Source organism: Mastigoproctus giganteus, chromosome 2, assembly GCF_048544385.1.
Source record: "Mastigoproctus giganteus isolate SK-2022 chromosome 2, ASM4854438v1, whole genome shotgun sequence".
Lineage (NCBI taxonomy): Eukaryota > Metazoa > Arthropoda > Arachnida > Uropygi > Thelyphonidae > Mastigoproctus > Mastigoproctus giganteus.
The window spans coordinates 268,995,653-269,016,929 of NC_143576.1; the positions used below are offsets into that span (position 1 = coordinate 268,995,653).

General features: G+C 38.4%; 1 protein-coding gene across 4 annotated transcripts in view; it reads right to left on the bottom strand.

Annotated features, from left to right (window-relative positions):
• Positions 1 to 21,277, bottom strand: part of Cadps (calcium-dependent secretion activator 1) — a 1,208,856-nt gene that overhangs the window by 296,775 nt on the left and 890,804 nt on the right. For all 4 annotated transcript variants that reach the window (XM_090389907.1, XM_090389906.1, XM_090389908.1 and 1 more), the window contains one exon: positions 745 to 886. In XM_090389907.1, the coding sequence (XP_090246033.1) occupies positions 745 to 886 (142 nt within the window). The remainder of the gene's footprint in view (positions 1 to 744; positions 887 to 21,277) is intronic.

Genomic DNA, 21,277 nt, shown 5'->3' on the forward strand with positions numbered 1-21,277 from the left:
AGTACAAACAATATGCTGGTTGGACACTGGAGGACTGGAAACAATGCTGGTCAGATGAGTTACCTAGTGCAACGTGCCAATGGATGCCTTCGTGTATGGCACCAGCAACATGAATCCATGGACCCATCAAGCATGGTGCTCATGTACCAGCCAGGTGGCAGTGGTTGCTCAATATGGGGATGTTTTGCTGGCTGGAACTAGAACCCCCCCCCCTGGTGTGTATGGACCAATGTTTCACTGGTGAGGTCTACTAGCAGCTCTTCGGCAACCATGTGCACCCTGCCATGGTTGATTAAACAGAAACAGTATCTTCCAAGATGATAATGTGTCATGTCATCAGGCCCACACTGTGCATGAGTGGTTCGAGAAACACAGTGAAGATATTACCCTTCTTCATTGGCGTCCAAATTCACCTGACCTTAATCCAAATGAGGAACTGTGGGACTTTTGGAATGAGAAGTGAAGCATATTGACATGCAACCACCATCTATTCCAACACTGTGGAATGCCTCACAGGCAGCATGGTTACAGTTCCCTACAGACAACTTCAGACATCTAGTGGAATGAATCTCTAGATGAATAGTAGCTGTTATCCATGTAAATAGTGGCACAACACAGTATTAGATAGGTGGTCATAATTCAGCGATCACTTAGTGTATGCATTATAATCATATGTTTTTAATGTTCCCCAAAGATTAACTAGATTTATCATTTAAATAAGATTAAGGTCTCTAATGCACATACCCTTTTAATTCCCAGCGTTCCTTTTCACAGCCCTTGTGAAGTGACTGCGCAATTGAGCTTTCCATTAAATCTACATAACGTACCACCTGAGGAGCAAAGGTATCACGCAAATGTTGATGGAATCTTCCTCCACATAAATTTTCTATACAAAGAAATTTTCATGCTTGACACAGTATACAGATAATTATATAGATAATGCATAATATTAAGAAACACAGTATATAAATATATAGTATATAATATATATATAGTACATATAAATATATAGTATATATTATATATATAGTATATATGATATATATAGTATATAGTACATATAAATATATAGTATATATTATATATATAGTATATATGATATATATAGTATATAGTACATATAATATATAGTATATAGTACACAGTATATAGAAAACATTAAGCAATCGCTCAAATTTAAATTATTTTTCTCAAATGAAATAAATATTTCAGTCAAAGTTTTATACAAGAAAATTTACTATTATTTATTAACAAGATATTAATTAACCTAATGAAATAACTGTAGAAGTTTCATTAAGTTTACTGGTGTTCAATAACCCCAAGGGCTCACATCAGGTGAGTATGGGCTTGGCACACCCAGGGTCCTGAGCTGGATATCATCATTCTTCTCTTTTGGTGATTCCTTTCCACTTCTCTCTCTCTCTCTCAGGGTAACTCGGGATTTTTTTTTTTTTTTTTTTTGGCTGGTGCAGCATAAGCTTCAGGCTTCCTTGAACCTTATGGCTAATAATAATAATAATAATAATAATAATAAAGTAGCAAATTCAGGTATTATGATAAGTTTTTCCACAGCCATTTTTCACTATAGTTAAAAATATATATAAAAACTAGGTATCTATATATTTTTTAAAACTGGCTGATTCCAACATTCTCCTTTCTATGTACCAGCATAATACCTACAGATACAGGAATAAGAATAATTGTCTTATATCTATTGGCTCTGTTGGAGCATGGGTAATTGACACTAATGCATTTACTATAAAAATATTTGGATTTTATTCATTTTTAAAACATGATTGTTTAAATTATGATTAGTACAATTCACCTACCTTGTAAATACAGTGCTCTGGAATTAATAATTCAACTGACACTAAAATATATCTTATTGAGGATATCTAATCTACAAACAAAGTCTGTTTGTTTGTATTGAGATTTAGTGGCGCATGGACTACGTGGGTCATAATGCGCCAGTTTATATGGTGTGATGTGTTTCAGAGGTGTTTACTTTGGATTTGTGTCTGTTGCTTATATTCAATTCCTTAGAGGAGGTGGTATAAATTAATAGCTTTAAGAAAGTTGAAAACATCTTCACAGATGTTTTCAAGAGGTCTGTTAGGGTAATGGGTTTCATGGGTCCTATAAATATCTTTGAAGGCTTGTTTGTGTTCATTTTCATATGTAGGACGGTCTATTAATATGTGTTGAACTGATTGGATAGTGTCACAAGTCTGGCATCATGGTGTTTCCTCTGCTCACAACAAAAATGCGCGCGTAATATGAATATGCCAGATTCTTAGCCTGGTCAGTGCTGTTTCTTCTTTTCTCGACCTTCGAGTGCTAGAAATCCAGTTTTCAATATTCGGCTTTATTTGGTATAATTTGTTTGCAGTTTGCTGATTCCAAGTTTCTTGCCATTGCAACTGGCAAGTACACCATATCACAGGCTTGTAATCAGAATACGGCACTGATATATCTTCTCCGATCTGTAGTATGGCTTCTTTTGCTGACTTGTCTGCTGCTTCATTTCTAGCAATCCCTGTATGTCCTGGAATCCAGCAGAAAAGTGTATCCTGTTCATTTCTGGCACAGTCAGTTAGTATTTGCCATATGTGCCAAAGGATTGGGTGTTTGGGTGTACCTATTTTTGCATGGCTTGTAAGGAACTCAAGGAATCTGTATATATTACAGTTATCACATAATGCTCATCTTGTACATGAGTTAAGGCTATTTTTATTGCGTATAATTCTGCTGTGTATACACTGCACTCTTTCGGTAGCTGTTGCATTAAAGTAATATCTGGGAATACAGCAGCTGCTCCCACTAAAGTGTCTGTTTTCGAACCATCTGTGTATATTGGAATATAGTTAGGAAATTGAATTCTGTGTGCTGCATTTATCTGTTGGAAGATTGTTGCAGGTATCGTTTTTTTATTCCATTTCTGAAAGGAGAAGTCATATATTGGGATATGCGATCCCATGGTGGAGGAGTATGAACTAGCATGGGTGCTACTCTGTCTATATTAAGGTTATGTACTGCTAAAAAGTCTTGCATTCTAATTCCCAGGGGTCGATTTGCTTGTTGGCGATTCTGGTATATGTTTCTGCAATGTGGATCAGAGAGGGTCTCCTAAGTAGGGTGTCAATGCATAGATTTTATTTTAAATGTATAATTCAACATGAGTTGCTGTCGCCTAAGAGTTAAAGGTGGTTCGTTGGCTTCGATAGGTGCCAGTAGATATATGCAGTGCATTGTGATGAACTGGATCCAGCCATTTCAGAGCTGTTTTCCATACTGAATCATACACTGGGCCTCCATAGTCCAACTTTGATCTAATTAGTGCTTTGTATAGGTTTATTAAGGAATATCTGTCTGTTCCCCATGCTGTTGACGAAAGGATTTTAAGTATGTTCAGGTGTTTTGTACAGCTTTTACGTATCTTCCAGATGTGCTCCACGAATGCGAGTTTCTTATCTAAGATTAGTCCAAGAAATTTTGCCTTCGACTGCGTTGGTATATTCTTACCTTCTAATTTCAGTTCAGGATCAGGATGGAGATTTCGTTTGTGGCAAAAATGTACAGTAATACCCCGAAGTTACGCAATAGGTGGGTCCGACGAAAATCATTTAAGTAGAATTCGCGTACGTCGGGGTACAACTTTGTATATAAATACATATAAATTTTGTTTAATTGGGACCAAAGACTAAAAAAAACACTAGTTTAGAAGAAAAATATTTAATAAAATTGCAGTTATTTATATATATTAATACAAAATATGTATTAAAAAAAATAAATGAGTTACGTAAAAAAGTTATTTCGATGTCGATGGCTTCATAAAATCTAACAAATTCGTCTGGCGACATAGTGCCTTCTTTTTTTCACACAGAATTTCTTCGTAGCAAGCTAATAATTTTTTTATTCCTTGCTTTGTAGCTATAATGCATTCTTCGTTGGAGTCTGTGTTCTAAAATTTTTAAGCCTTTTTCAATTGAGCTGAGACCTTATGTCAAACTTGCAATTATCATGTACAGGGACATGATCAGTTTCTGGCATTGTTTTCGTCTCGTTTTCGAAAAAAAAAAATGGACAAAGTTTCTTCAAGACACCATTCAATGTTTTTTTGTGAATTTCATCCCAAGATTCTTCAATGATTCTTATGGCATCTAAAACATTGAATTGTTTTCAAAAGTCTTTAACAGATATCTCACTATTTTGTCTCATAGCTTCATTCAGACGTGAAAACGAATGCCTCGTGTAGTAAGCCTTGAATGTTTTGATGACTCCCTGGTCCATCAGTTGAAGCAAGCTGGTTGTGTTTGGAAGCAAAAACACAACTTTCACACATGGGTCGAAATTAATTAGGGTGGCAGGAGGGTGACCGGGTGCATTGTCAATAAGAAGCATCACTTTAAATGGAATCTGTTTAGACTTGCAATAACGTTCGACTTGGGGTACGAAGTGGTGACCAAACCAGTCCTCAAAAACGGAAGCTGTAACCAAAGCTTTACGATTTGACTTCCAAATCACTGGTAAGCTAATTTTAGATATACACCAAACGAAAAAATCAAGAACCGCATAACTCCGAGTTCGTGTAAGTCGGGGTATAACTGTACACATATTGTTTTTTGTGTTGACAGTCTGAAACCGTTATCTAGTGCCCACTTACTTATATTGTTGATTGCGTATTGTAATTGCCTCTGGATAGTTCTCATGTTCTGTGCCTGACTAGAGATACTAAAGTCATCAACATAAAGTACATGTGACACCAAAGGAGGGAGTTGATTTGTGATCGAATTTTTAATTTTTAAGGCAAACAAAGTGGCATTCAAGACTGATTTTGGAGAAAGAAGTTCTGGATAAACACAAGGAGATTGCCTCTGAGTCCAGCATGGTGCATATCCCGCAGGATCCCATATCTCCAAGTGGTATTGTAAGCTTTTTCAATGTCAAAAAATACTGTAACCATATGGTGTGATCTGATAAATGCATTTCTGATGTTGGCTTCTATCCTGACTAGGTGGTCTAGAGTAGACCTATGATGTCTAAAACCAAATTGTGTGTTTGTGTAGATGTTATTTTCTTCTATATACCATATCAATCTCTTATTTATCATTTTTTCTAGTAATTTTCCTAAACAGCTGGTGAGGGCTATTGGTTGATAGTTGCATGGATTTGTCAGGTCTTTGTAAGGTTTAGGGAAAGATAGGACTATTGCATGGCGTCATGCGCTTGGAAATACATTTTCTTGAAATATGCTGTTATACAGTTTTAATAAGTTTTCTAATTCAGTCTTGTTAAGGTGCTTGATCATGTCGTAATGTATGTTGTCTGGGCCTACTGCATTTGGCCTGGCTGTGGACAAAACTTCGTGCAGTTCGTTTATTGTGAATGGCTGATTGTAGAGTTCATTACCTTTTGATTTAAATTTGATCTTATGCTTTTCTGCTTTTTCTTTTTGGATCAGAAATTCCGGATGGTATGAAGCTTTCGCCGATACTTTTGCGAAGGTCTCACCTAATGTGTTTGCAATAACGTGGGTTCAGTCAAACTACTTCCATTGCAGACCAGTATTGGTGATGGCCTATTTCTATATTTACCTATCATTTTTCTTATTTTATTCCACACTATATGTGCATTTGTTGTTTTGTTTATTGTAGATGTGAATTTGATCCCTGTTGCTCTTCGACTCTGCTTCCTAGTAAATCGAGCTATGGCTCGCATTCTTTTGTACTGAATCAGATTTTGTGTGGTGGCGTACCTGCGAAAACGGTTCCATGCCCTATTCTGTTGTTTTCTTGTTTCAGTGCAATCACTGTTCCACCATGTTTTTGGACGGTTTCAGAAAAGTGATGAAGTCTTTGGGATTGTTAGCTTGCCTGCATTTTGTATGGTTTCTGTGACAGGGGCTAGTGCAACAACTACTGTTTCCTACTCAATGATATTGGTATTGAAAACTGCTTTCCTCATGAATGCTTCCCAATTAGCTTTTTATATTTTCCAGGGAGGAGTCCTGATATGAATATATTCATATCAGGACTGACCAGAGGGGAAATTGCTGGATAATGATCACCCCCAAGAGGATACTCAAAAACTTCCCAATTAAATGCTGTGTAAAGTGTAGAAGTACATATGGTAAGATCTATAGCTATGGTGGTCCGAGTTGGAAAGTGGAAGTAAGTGTGGTTACCCCCTGTTAAGTAGGAGGTTATGATTATCTAGCAGTTGTTCAATGATGCATCCTCTTCTGTTGTAGTTGGAGCATCCCCACAAAGGGTTATGTCCATTCGTATCTCCCATCAAACAGATTTGGGGTGGTAGTTAGCATTAGTATTAGTAGAGGCATTTGATGCAAGAAAGCAAGCTTATGCAGCATCAGCCAAAAAAAATAAAATAAAATAAATAAATAAAAAATAACCACTTCCACTTCACCCCTCTGTTCGTTCGAAATACCTGTCCAGCTGAGCCTTAAACTTATTTAGGCTATCAACTTCCACGACAAGGGATGGAAGTCTGTTCCACCAACCAACCACCCGCTGGCTAAAGGCAAATTTCCTCATGTCTATCCTACATCTGTCTTTCCTCAACTTGAATTTATGCCCCCTCAAGTGATTATTCTGAGCAAGAGGAAGAATCCCATCAGCATTGAGCATGCTCAAACCATTCAAGGCTTTATACACCTCTATCAGATCACCTCGCTGGTGTCTAGTCTCCAGACACTGTAATTTGCAAAACGTAAGCCTTTCTTCGTAAGAGCACCTCTTTGTTCCATTCACTACTCTTGTTGCCCTTCTCTGTACAGCATCTCTACATCCTTCTTGAAATGAGGCCTCCAGACCTGTATACAGTACTCTAGGTGTGGCCTGACCATTGCCTTATACAAGGGAATAATCACCTCCATATCCCTGCTAGAAAAATTCCTATATATCATTGACAATACACCATGAGCTACACTTGCAGACTGTCTGCACTGCTCAGAGAACTACATATCTGCCTGCACAACCACCCCCAGGTCCCTTTCATTCTCTACCACTGTCAGTGTAGTACCACAGAGTTGATATGTTGCTCTGGGGTTGCTGTTTCCCATATGTAGTACTTTACATTTGTCAATGTTAAACTTCATTTGCCACCTCTCAGCCCATCTGCTCAACCTTTGCAGATCCTGTTGCAGTAGCACAGTGTCAGTAGTGTCCTTGACAACCCTGCCAACCTTCGTATCGTTTGAAAACTTGGACATTAAGCGTGATATACCATCATCATTTATAAATATCATTTATAAATCATCAATATCATCAATATCATTTATAAATACAGAACACAATAATGGACCCAATACTGAACCCCGAGGAACTCCACTAATAACATTAGTCCACGATCAGCAGTGTCCATTGATTACCACTCTCTGTGTTCTCCCCCTCAACCACCCCATTATTCATAGCAGCAATTTGCCTCCAATGCCACACTGCTCCAATTTGTGTAGCAGTCTTCCATGTGCAACAGTATCAAAAGCCTTTCTAAGATCCAAGTATATATAATATCAAAGTTAGTCCCTGCATCCAGTTCTTTTGTGACTGCATCATAGTATCCAATCAAATTGGTGAGGCAAGACTTCCCCTTAACAAAACCATGCTGTGTCTGAGCTATAACTGAAGTCTTGTCTAGATAATACTGCAGTGCTTCTTTAACCAGTGCCTCCATTAATTTTCCAGGAACAGAAGTTAAACTCACAGTTCTATAATTACTTGTGTTGCCCTTTGATCCTGCTTTGTGAATTGGAGTCACATTTGCACTTCTCCAGTCCATGGGTACTTCCCCTGAGTCCAAGGAAGCTCTCATAATTATGGCTAAGGGTTTTCTTACTTCCTTTGCTGCCTCCTTTAATATAACTGGATAGATCCCACCCACCCCAGGTGCCTTTCTTGTATTTATCTTCAACAATTTCTCCTCCACTTTACTCTCAGTTATTACAAGATTCTCTAGCTTACTGCCAGAGTTGAATACACGTCTGGCATTCCCCTCGCTGAATAACTCCTCATGTGTGAATGTCGATGCAAAATATTCATTTAGTTTGTTAGCTACCTGAGAAGGATCATTATTGTTGTAGTAATGCATCTAGGCCTTCATAAGAGATATCTTCTCCTGGTGGAATGTATAATGAACATATGGTTAATTGAGATCTTGCTATTGTACGAATTGCTACTGCCTCTAATGGGCTATTTATATGCACCTGTTGTTTTGATATTCTATCATTTACTAATACAGCAACTCCTCCATGTGTTATTTGGTCTCTTCTGTATATTGAATAGTTCCTGATATTCAAGATATCTTGTTTTTCAAGGTACGTTTCGTGGAGACAGATACAGATTGTTGTGTACTGGGTGATCAGATACTGTACGTTGTCAAAATTAGTACGTAATCCTCGACAGTTCCACTGAATAATTTTATCCATTATTTATATTTGCTCAGCCCCTCTAGCTGTTTTCGTTGGGTGGTTGTCTTTTGTTTTTCTGTCCTTACTCTATCTCTTTTGAGGAATACCAGTTTTGCGGTATCCATATCTTCTTCTGCATGGATTTCCAACGCTTCGTCATCTATCTTTGCTTTCTCAAATTCCATAAATTCTGAGATAGGTTCATGATTTCGTGGTCCTTCATTACTCTTTCACTGTTGCAAGGTTGGAGAATCTGAGGGGATTGAGATCGGTGTGTTTACTGTTTTCTCATGTTTATCTTGTTGCTTTGCTTGGAGTAAATGTTTGAGTTGTGGAAAAAAAGATTCATTTGGAGGAACTGAGATTTCAGTTTGACATTCCACTGATTTAAATTTAGTTGCTACTTTTGCGTACGGTGGTCTATTGGTTAGAGTTGGCTGGACCATTTTTCTTGCTTCTTGGTATGTAATATTGTGGTCTGTTTTGTATTTCTGTATTTATTTTTCTTTTTTCCATTTTCACATGTTCTGGAGTAGGCAGGATGTTCTCCTTTACAATTTGGACACTTTGGGGTTGGAGCTGGGGAGTCATCAATCCGGTGTTCTTTGGATCCACATTTAGCACATGTCGATGTATTTCTACATGCTGTCTGCGAATGTCCAAATATTTGACATTTGAAACAGTGCAAGGGATTTGGAATATATACTTTTATTTGGCAGTTCAAATATCCTTCTTTTACAGTAGTTGGGATTTTTGGTGTGTTAAATGTCAGAATTAAGGTTTTGGTAGGTATCACATTTCCATCTCTCCGAATAGAAATCCGTCTTACATTTGTCACTTCTTGATTTGAGTTTGTCGCTGATTTGCTCTTCAGTAATGTGTAAGAGTTCCCATTCAGAAATTACTCCCTGTGAAGAGTTTAAGGTGTTATGGGCATGACCACTACTGGTATACTTCCAAAGTTTGATAGATTCAGTAACTTTTCTGAATATCTAGTACTGGACGTTTCAACTAACAAATCCCCAAAGTGGAGTCCCCTGACCGTTTTTTGAGTTCCGGCTAGTCCTTCCAAGACTTTCTGGATGAAAAATGGGGATTTCTTTTCTAATGTTTCCTCCCCAGTGGAGTGAATGATTAGGAATAAAGGCGGTGATGGTTTGGAACTGTCTGTTCTTTGCCTTTTCGCAGTATTTTCTGGTTCTTCAGCAGGTCGATTTTGTGGGACCTTCTCTGAAGTCCCTTGGGAAGTAGTGACTTTACTACTCATGTTTTTCTCTTTTTAGCCCTGGGAGTGTACCTTCCAACTCCCAGGTTTCTGACTCTGCCACGAGGAGGCAAGAGCGGTGCCACCAAGTGACCAAGCAGTGGCTATAAATTAGTAGTGTTGGGGGTTAGTTTGAAATAAGAGAAAAAAAGGAATTGTGACTTTCCTTTCTGGTAGTTTGTTAGATCCTTTTAGCAAAACCTACTTATGAAGTACTGAAAAACAAAGATCGTTATAAATGTAATAAACTAAATATAATTGAGAAGCACACTCTAGAATCACTTTAAATCACATGATCACTTGGAAAATGCTTGGCACTTGGGGCTTACAAACAAAGTAAAAGCCTGATGTAGCCGAGTGGTCAGGAGCTAGAGTGCAGTAGCACATGCTCTTTGAGTGGACTGGGTAACTGTTAAATACGATTAATGTTTGTATTGATGATTTACTGTAAACTCTACTGATCTGATGGTCGTACTGGAGTATTAAAAAGGTAAGTAAAGGTATACATATTTTAGTTTACGTAAATATTAACTAATCTCAATGCTGTCCATTTCCACTTGCAGTCTGCCAAGCTCCATGTACTTTTTCTGACAGAATCTCAGTTATCAGTTGATTCAATTACTGCTCATCTCAGTTGCCCAAATTATTCGCTGTATGAATGATTCCTTTCACATCGAAGGTGGTACTTGTGCATATGTCCGTTCTGATATTCCCTGTCAGCGACTTGGTAATTTGGAATCTCCTCTCTTCGATCTTCTCTGACTTCAAATCTCTCTGCCTCATTCTGTCAAATTCATCTGTTGTCTCTGCCGTTCTCCCAACTCCACTAATAACTTGGAGCTCTTTGACTTCCTCCAGTCCAACTTTCCTAAAAAAATAGGGAATTTTCCTTGGTGATTTTAATGTTCACAACTCCAGCTGGCTTCTGTTTTCTAGTCACACTGACCCAGCTGGTTGAGATGCTGAGGCTTTTGCAATAACTAAAGACCTTGCACAGATTGTTCATTTACCTACAAGAATACCATAGAATCCTAACCATACAGACAACACGCTTGATCTTTTTCTCACAAAGAACCCTTCTAAGTATACGGTCGAAGTGAGTGGTCCTTTAGGCAATTCAGATCACAACTTGGCGATTGTCTCTTCTCAAATGGAGCCTTTATCTCATGGCTATTCCCAACCTCGTGTTGTTTGGCATTAAAAGAATGCAAAATGGGATGACTTGTGAGATTTCTTTTCTTCTTTTCCTTAGTTGGATTACTGTTTCGAAACTTCTGATGTCAACGTTTGCTCAGATCATGTCAGCGAAATTATTCTTGTAGGAATGGAATCCTTTATTCCACACTCCACTTTAAAATCTCATCCTTTATCTAAACCTTGGTTTTCCAATAAAGGTGCTAAGGCTGTTCAAGAGAAGAACATTGCATATCATAATTGGCTTGTTTCCAGTTCTTCAGTTTTATTTTCTGCCTACACCAAAGCTCGCAACAATTGTAAAACAGTTATTAATCAGTCCAAATTAGATTTTGAACAGGCTAAGAGTAGAAAACTTGCTTCTTGCCCTAATGGTAGCCGAGCATTCTGGACTCTTGCCAAAGCTATTGGCCGCAATTTTTGCCCATCTTTGCTCCCACCTCTGTCAAAAGCACATGGTTCTGTAGTCACTTCAGCTAAGGATAAAGCTGACCTGCTACCATCCCATTTTTCTTCCAACTCATGTATTAATGATCTTGTTAAAACACTTCCCACAACACTACATTCAATGCCTCCTGTGGTCTTCCGCCAAAAGGATGTTAGAAGGATTTTGACGAATCTTGATGCTAAGAAAACTCCAGGTCCTGATGGTATTTCTCCACTTGTTCTCAAAACCTGTGCTCCTGAATTACTGCTGTCCTTTGCCTTCTTTTTTCAATTTCTTATTCCAAACGTGTTTTTCTTTCTGCTTGGAAATTTGCTAATATCCAGCCAGTTCCTAAAAAGAGTGACAAATCCCTCCCATCCAATTATCATCCCATTGCAATTAGCATTAGTTGAGGAATATGATGCAAGAAAGCAAGCTTATGCAGCATCAGCCAAAAAAAAAAAAACACTTCCACTTCACCCCTCCGTTCATTTGAAATACCTGTCCAGCTGAACCCTAAATTTATTTAGGCTATCAACTTCCACAACAAGGGATGGAAGTCTTTTCCAGCAATCATTACTTCTACTCTTTCTAAAGTAATGGAGAAATCAATTAACCACCAACTCTTAAAACTACCTAGAAATCTTCCATCTTGATCAACAATTGCCATTATGGATTCCGTCAGTGTCGATCCACTGGTGATATTCTGGCTTATGTTTCCCATTTATGGACAAATTCATTGGAAAAGTTTGGTGAAATACAAGCAGTTGCTCCTGACATCTCAAAGGCTTTCGATTATGTTTGGCATAAAGGTCTTCTAAACAAGCTTCCATCTTATGGTTTGCCAACTATTTTTTGTAATTGGTTATCCGGTTTTCTCTCTGACCACTCACTGAGGGTGATGGTAGCTAGCTCTGTGTTCTAACTTCTCCACTAATGTGGAGAAGTGTACCCCAACATTCAGTTTTTTTCCCCCACTCTTTTCCTCTTGTATATTAATGACTTTCTTCCATTGACCAGAAATCACATCCTGAGTTTTTCTGATGATAGCACATTGCATTCCACTTTCCATTTTGAGAAACCTCGCCCTGCTCAATCAGCTTCAACTTCTCGAATATCTGCTACCAATTCTTTATATACCGATGGTTTGGTTGGTTTGGTTTAAATGGAAGTTTATTGGCACAAGGACAACTAAGGCCAAATTGTGCCTGTTACAGTAATTGTGCAAATGATTTTTTTTTTCCAGTCATTATGTCAGATAAGTTCGAATAAATGAATTTGTTTTAAAAAATAAATAAATCGGATAGATTTGCATCATCACTGAGAATATGGTTCATCTCTAATGAATTGTTTTGGGTTAAAACCGATTTAAAATTTGTTAATCGGGCAGCATGATTGTAAGGACACTCGAGGAGAATGTGTTTCACTGTAAGTAAGGCGGAACAATGGCGACAGTGAGGAGGTTCATCCCCTGTCAACAAATGGAGGTGGGTGAGATAGGTATGCCCAATGCGTGTCCTTGCAAGGACAACCTCTTCTCTTCTGTTTAATCGTGAACTCGATTTCCAGTATTGTGGCTTTTTCTTTATTTGGAAAAGTTTATTGTGGGTCTGCTGCTGCCATACTGATGTCCATTGGTCAATACATAACTGTTTTATGATAAGTTTACAGTCCATATAAGGAATCGAGGCAAGTGAACATACGGGGTTGACTGGATTTTTTGCTGCTTGATCTGCCTTCTCATTTCCCTGGATTCCAGCATGCCCAGGAATCCAGCAGAACCTTACCACTGTGTTATATTTTGCGAGATTAATTAGCTGAGCTCTGATTTCTTTCAGAATAGGATGAAAGTTCGGACATTTATGTTGTAAAGATGTTACTGCACTCAAGGAATCGGTATAGATTATAATTTCTTCATTAGACTTGTTGTTGATAGCCATTTTTATTGCATGGAGTTCAGTGGTGTAAATACTGCAACTTGGGAAAAGTTTTTCGGAGATTGCACAAGTTGGAAGAACTACTGCAGCACCTACATCTGTATCAGATTTGGATCCATCAGTATATATTTGAAGGCAGTGAGTGTTTGCTGATGCATGAGTTGAATGTAGCTGCTGTATATTTTGATTGTCCAATGCCTGTTTTCCCCACTTTTGAAAGTATTCATCAATTAAAGGTGTGAAATTGGACAATGGAGGCTCAATTTCTCCCGTGTCTGGGTGGATATTGTTTAGTGGGACACTCCAATTCTGTACAACATATTTCAATCTGATTCCAGCAGGTTTATTTTCATTTGGTTTATTTCTGTATAAATTTTGGAAAGACGTAGTAAACATGTAAGGCCAGATGGGATGTGAGGGCAGCGTACTCCGAAGTTTGGCAGCGTACGTAAGCAGCAGCAGCATCTGTCTCCGAAATGATAATGGAGGTTCATGTGCATCAATATAAAGACTCTGGACTGGCGATGTTCGGAAGGCACCTAGAGTTATTCTAAGTGCATTATGTTGAATGGTATTTAGGGACTGTAATGCTGATTTTCTAGCTGAGTCATATATGGGTGCACCATAGTCTAGTCTGGATCGGATTATAGTTTTATACAGGTGAAGAAGGGAGAGTTGGTCAGCTCCCCATGACATCGCAGAAAGCACTCTAAGAATATTCATTTTCTTAGAGTGCTTTCTGCGTACAAATAGTTCGTACATGCTGTATATGTTTCAGGAAGTTTAATTTCTTATCTAATATTAAACCTAAGAATCTAATATTGTCATTAATTGGAATAGCATGATTTCCCAGGTGCAATTCAGGATCAGGGTGCAGTTTTCGCTTCTTGCAGAAGTGTATAGCGACAGTCTGTAACCATTTTGTGACATCCACGTTTGTATTTTATTTATTGATGTCGGCGTCATCTATGGATTGATGATGGATAATATCATCATCTAGTGTAACGCTTGATGCATATTTATTCCAGTCGGCTTTTGAGAATTTCCACTTAGTTCGACCACTTACTGGTAAGTTTGTTCTTGTGCAGGGCTTACAGATTATAGGAAAATGGTCACCGTTTAATGGATTTTCTGAAACTCTCCAATCGAAATCTGGAAATAACATTGGTGAGCATAATGACAGATCTATAGCAGAAGTTCGGCCTGTTGGAAAATGGACATAGGTGTCGGAGCCTGTGTTCAGCAGTGTGATATTATGCTTTACAAGAAAAGCCTCTATCGTGCGTCCCCGGTTTCTGTATGTAAATATCCCCATAACTGGTGATGCGCATTAAAATCACCCAATATGCAGAAAGGAGAAGGTAGTTGTAAGATAAGATCATCTAGTTCAGTTATCGAGCAGTTCTGATTTGGTGAGATATATATGGATACAAGAGTAAGCGTTGTGCCAAGAGCGAGGCGTACTGCAACTACTTCTAAAGTGCTTTGTGCAGGAATACGTCTGGACAGGATTTTACTGTCAATCAATATAGCTACACCACCATGTGACCCATGGGCAGAGATCCTGTCTTGCCTGAACAAGGTATAGTTTTTAACTGAAAGTGTCACTTGTGGAGAGAGATTCGTTTCTTTTAGACAGATGCCTACTGGATGATGCTGATTTATCAAGTCATGAATATCGTCTATGTTGCTACGGAGGCCTCTAGAATTCCATTGAATCAACTGATCCATTATTTAGCTTTAGAAGTAGAAAGTATTTCTGACTGTTTTTTAGAGCCAATCTGTTTATGGCGTTCCAGTTTTATTTTATCTTTTCTCGGGAAAGTGGGCCGTGCAGTATCCATGTCCTCCTCAGCATGTATTTCTAAGACGGTTTCATCATTGTTGATGGTGTTATCGGTTTCCATATCTGCGGTTAAAGTATTTTGCAGTTTAAGATTTCTCAGACTTTCAGTATCTGAACGTGATGGAGCAATAGTTGGTGGTACGGTGACTGGGGTATTATTTGCTTGGTCTTTTACTTGTTCTTTAGGGGACTCCTGCGGATTCGCTAGAACAGCCCGAGCCCAGCCGGAAATGGATGTAGCTGGTGGTATGGACACTTCAGTTTGGGTTCCTTCTGATTTGTATTTTTGTGTTGCAGCTGCATATGTGAGTTTCAGTACTGTGAGCCAAAACCTGCTTCCTTGCTTCTTGATAAGTCACTTTGTTTTCTATTTTGTATTTCTGTATCTTCTTTCCTGTTTTCCAGGTTTCACAAACTTCTGAGTAAGCTGGATGGCTACCGTTACAGTTTGGACATACTGGTGTTTGTGCTGGGCAGTCTGTCTGAGTGTTCCTTGGATCCACAGTTGGGGCACACTGAAACCCCTCTACACACTGTTTGAGCATGACCAAATTTTTGGCACTTGAAGCACCTGAACGGATTAGGGATATAAGGTCGGATATGGCAGTTCAGATATCCAGCCTTAACTGTAGCTGGAAGGATTGGTGTTGAAAACGTCAGTATAACACTGTGTATCGGAACCAGTTCATCATCTTTCTTGATTTTAATTCGCTTTGCCTGTATAATTTTTTGATCTTGTAGCTCTTGGACTAATTCCTCTTCAGTAACATTTAATAAGTCCCACTCAGAGAGCACTCCTTTGGATGAATTTAGGGTGGCATGTGGAGTTATTGTGACAGGAATATTAGCAAATTTTGAGATTCTAAGTAGGGCTTCAGAGTGCCTACTGTTCATAGTCTCTATAAGTAGATCTCCGGAGAGGAGTCTTTTCACCATTTTAGGTGGTCCAGCAGCATTCTTGAGACATTTCTCGATAAGAAATGGAGAAAGTGCACCTATCGGTTGACTTGTTTGGGAATGTATTAAAAGAAACAGTGGTGATTCCTTTTTGGAAACTTCTGTTCTTTGTCTCTTAGGATGGGAAGTGTCAAATTCAGTTTGGTCTGTCCTTGGACAGGTTGAGGCACGAGGCTCAACATATGGATAACTATCTTTGTGATCCATGTCAGCTCCTTTTAGCCCTTGGCAGAGAGCCTTTTCTGTCAAGGTTACCGGCCCCGCCACAGGGAGGCAGGAGCAGTGCCGCTAGAGTGACCATGCCATGTAAGTTAGTTTGTTAGTTTTAAGGAAAGAAAAAAGAAAGGTGGTTTTCCTTTCTGTAACTTACTTACAGTTCGTAAGAGTAAGTTAACAATAAATAACTTTAAACGTAAGAAAAACTTTCCAAATTAACAAGAACTGTCGCAGTGAGAAAACGCTTTGTAAATAGCTCAGAGAATCGCTCGATCACAATAACGCTTGGCACCCGGGGCCTTAAATGCCAATCTCTGGGTAATTCTCCAGTGAGGCAAAGACAACTTAGTTGATTTCAATACTTCTAAAACTCAGTCTTGTCTTATATCTTGCAAAAAGGATTCTTCTGTTCCTATGCTTACCTTTGATGACACTCCGATTTCTAGGCAAGTTTATATATCTCTTTTGGGGATTACCCTGACTTCTAATCTCTTTTGGCACAAGCACATTATAAATATTGCTCCCTCTGCATCTAAAAACTTGGTTTTCTCTTTTGCTCTCAGCGTTACTATTCTTCCAAACAGCTGTTCACTCTGTACAAATCGCAAATCTGCCGTGACATGGAATATTGTTCCCACATCTGGGGCGATGGCCCCCAAAACCTCTCTCAGGCTTCTAGATTCCATTCAGAAGAGAGCAGTTAGGTTAATTTATGACTCCTCTCTAACAGAGTCTCTCCACTCGCTGTCTCATAGACGTACTGTTTCTGCTGCATGCCTTTTCTACATTTTATTATTATTATTATTATTATGTCTAAGGTGGCACCTAGACTTCCGTCTATCTCCACCTGATAAAGTTGACTTTGTGCAGAACCTCTGCAAAATAGACCTGTATGGAAGGTCTCTTCTCCATGAGGGAGAAGCTGTCACCTGCACAGCCGCTCCCCGATGGCGAACAGACCCTAATGGCGGCCCATATTCACTTGGTGCTGGGCCTGGTCTTCTATTTTAAGTGCCTCATGCACAAAAATCCCGCACCCACCGGAAGTAGTGCTATACCGGTGGGTGCCAGCAATCCCGCTCCCAGGCTGCCCACACCTGAGAGCCAGCAAAAAAAAAAAATAATAAATAAATAAATAAATAAATAATGCCTTTTCTACAGATACTTCCATGGGCACTGTTCTTCTGAATTGGCTTCTATTATTCCCGCTCTCTCTCTTTCAAAACAATCCCAACACGTGCCGCCGCCAGCCAACATCCATTTACTGTCCAACTTCAAACTCACAGAACCAACTTTTCATCTTCCTCGTTTATTCTTTCAACTGCTGTTTTCTGGAGCAACCTTCCTTCGCATGTATTTCCTGAAAATTACAATCTACAGAAGTTCAAGTCTAATGTCAAAAATATCTTCTTTCATCTTCTCAACCTCCAACCCAAGCACGGTACCAAGTACTACAATCAGACATCTATAATATGTGTTGAGCAGGCACATTTGTATTTTTTTGCCCTCATGGAGAAGCCCTCAGTTACCTATGTAGTATATCAAAATGTAATACATAGGTAACTGAGTGGTGTTGGAATCTTTCTGTTGTTCATGAGACTATAATAGTCCAGGATATATGTATATAACTTTCTAGGGAAGAAACAGCTTTTTACTAAGGATAAGGAATTATTTTATAATGTTAACACAAAATTAATTTCTTGTTACTAGAAAACTATAATTTGGTATACTAACTTAGTATAAAAGGTTTGTATGAAATTACTGCCATGTGAGGGAGACAAGAGCGAGCCCATCTTAGCAAGAAAAACTCATTCATGGACTTACAATTGCTCCAGACATACGGAAATTGTTTGGGCATTAAACTGGCAGTCTGAAGATCCACATCTGCCTCTTCAGAGCATCCAACATAATATTGATTGACTGAAAAAGATTCTTAATTGCCAAATGATAAGAATCTTTTTCATTTTTACAAAACTCTTTTCTGTTGCTGCAAGCAATTATAAATGGGTAGTAAACTCGATCTTATTGCATTTTCGAAAATACCGATAGCCGGAATTGTGGTTTTTTACATTATTATGGTGAAATGTGTTTTCCCTTTACTGAATTCTTCAATCGTATAAAAAAACATAAATTTTCAGAATGTTCTCGTTCATCCCCTTTTTTAAAGCTTCGTAAACTTGTTACTCCACGCGAATCGTGTTAGTTGCAATTTGTGTGTACCATTAAAAAATGCTTATGCATGCAATCGTGAAATTTATAATTAAAAGAGAAGATTATCTTGGAAACAAACATCCTCTTGAAATATTTCTGAAGAAGACGACTCCTTGTAAAACAAACCAACGAGTGCTGAGCCAATAATCAGTGATCAACGAGTGTGCATTTAGTTGATGAAGAATAAACATTCTTTAACATTTAATAATTTCCCTATTATTATAATTTGCTTGATTTTACAGGCTACGTTTTCATTTCTTTGGATAAATCAATCATCATTTAAACAAACTAATTAGCTAACTAATTTCATTGTTGAGAGCGTAACCCCTATTTTAACCTTATGTCTATGGGAAATAAATTCCTACTTTACGAGCACGCACTAGAAAAAACTTAACTCGTAAAGTCAAGAACTACCTGTATTAATAGTAGCAAATTATTCAAGGAAACAAGCTTATATAGCAACTGGTAAGAACACTACCTGATTCATTTGTCCATTCCTTTAATAATTTGCCTAATATTTCCTTAAATTTATACAAACTATGACACCCATCCAAATACCAGATGGAAGTTTGTTCCAACAAACCATTCTCCAGCTGAAAGCGGTTTTTTTTTGGACATCAATCCTGCAATCATCCTTTTCAATTTACATTTGTGTCTAATTATGTATGCTGTCCAAGAAAAAAGTAAGGATACCATCAGGATTTAGTTTATTCAAAACCATTTAAAGCATTTAACATTTCAATCAAGTCTCCTCATGGCCATTTCACAATCATTTCTCCCTCTGCCATTTCTAAGCTCGGGAGTGGGCCATCAGGGCTATTCATACACAATTCCCACACCACTGCCAGCATGAATTCTGTCACGAGGGTAGGGGGCATAGCATTGATGTGGTTCACCCAGATGGGAGAACCCACTAGCAAATCCATCCTGGACAGGATCCCCCTTTCTGAGTTTCCACGGGTTGCAGAGAACTGCAAACATGCCGGATTCGAAGATGATAGCCTGGAATCTAGGCTGTGAGTGTTGGACCTCCCCCCCCCCCCAAGCAGCATCGCTGGGATCCTCTCACCACATACAGATGCCCACATTGGGGAGTTGGGTCAATAGAAAAAGGTCATTAATATACAAGAGAAAAAGAGTGGAAGAGAGAGAGAACGGAACACTAGTGTGGAAAAGGGTGGAGAAGTTAGAACACTGAGGGCTATTTACCATCGCCCACAGTAAGTCATCAGAGAGAAAACTGTACATCCAATATTAAAAACAATCCATGATCCATACACCCAATAATAAAAACAATTGATAATCCATACATCCAATAATAAAAACAATCGCTGATCCATAAGATGGAAAACATATTTAGAAGACCTTTATGCCAAACACAATCTGATCAAAATATTTAGAAGTCAAGAGCAACTTTTCTATTGAATGTGTTCATAAATGAGTAACATAAGCCAATATATCACCACAATATAATATACCACCAGTGGATCAATGGAAACCATATTGGCGAACACAGGTCAGGTGGAAGGTTTCAAGTTAGTTTAGAAGTTGGTAGTTAATGGATTTCTACATTACTTTAGGAAGAGTATAGGTAAGTGCAATGGGAGGGTAACTGGACAGGAGAGATTTGTCGCCCTTTTGAGGAACTGACTGGATATAAGCAAATTTCCAAGCAGAAGGAAAAACTCTGTGGAATAAGAAATAAAATGGAAACAGAGAACAGGAGCAACCTCAAGGGCACAGAGTTTTGAGAACAAGTGGAGAAATGCCATTAGGACCTGGAGTTTTCTTGGTATCATCAAGATTGTTCAAAATTCTTCTGATATCCTTTCGATGGAAAGCAGAGGAGGCATTGAGTGGAGTATGCTTACTAATGGCCTTACATATACTGATATTAAATGCATACCATTCTCTGCTGGGGAGGGGGGCCTACAATATGGATCATAGAGGCCAAATGATTGAAAGCCTACTTGACAACTATTAGCAAACACTACCAAACACAGGTACATAAACTAAACATACATTCATCTTCTCTCAGAATCTATCTACACAGCACCTGTCCATTTATTCCCCATCTCCCTCCAAAAATCCTGGAAAAGCCAGTCAGCAAAAGATATTGCTATTTCTTAAAGAACATAATACCATAACTACAACACAAGTCTGGCTTCCATCATCATAATTAAAGAAGCTCACATTTGAAATGCATCCATTAAAAAAAAAAAAAAAAACATAGCACATGGTGATGATGATGGTAATGTTTGACAGCAAAATCATTTTTAAATAAAGACTTGAAATCCTCAAAGGCAGAGAGATAGCTTACCTTGCTTCATATGGAAATGTTTTCTCCATCTGAGACCATTTTAAATCTGTTTTCAGAATGCATTATCTACAACCCTCCCACACACAGGAAGAGGTCATATCTAATACCTCGAATCTAAGTGCAACCGATTTTGCAATACCAATTAATAACATAATGACGGATACTGCTAATACAGTGGAAGCTTATGTGTATGCAGACCATCTTGCTATTTGCTATTTTTTGCCAATCATCAACATCCATCACTGAAAGACAACTAACTAGTATTGAAATTTGGACAGAATACAGTGGCAATTGATTATCTTTTTTTTTTATAAGAATCCCAAACATCACAGGCATTAGAACCTGTAGAACTTTGCGGTGCATGTGGATTAGAAAGCTGAAAAGACAGAAGATACTTGTTGACATTAGAATCGAATTTCTGTAGATTACAATTTTCAGGAAATACACACGAAGGAAGGTTATTCCAGAAAGCAGAAGAGA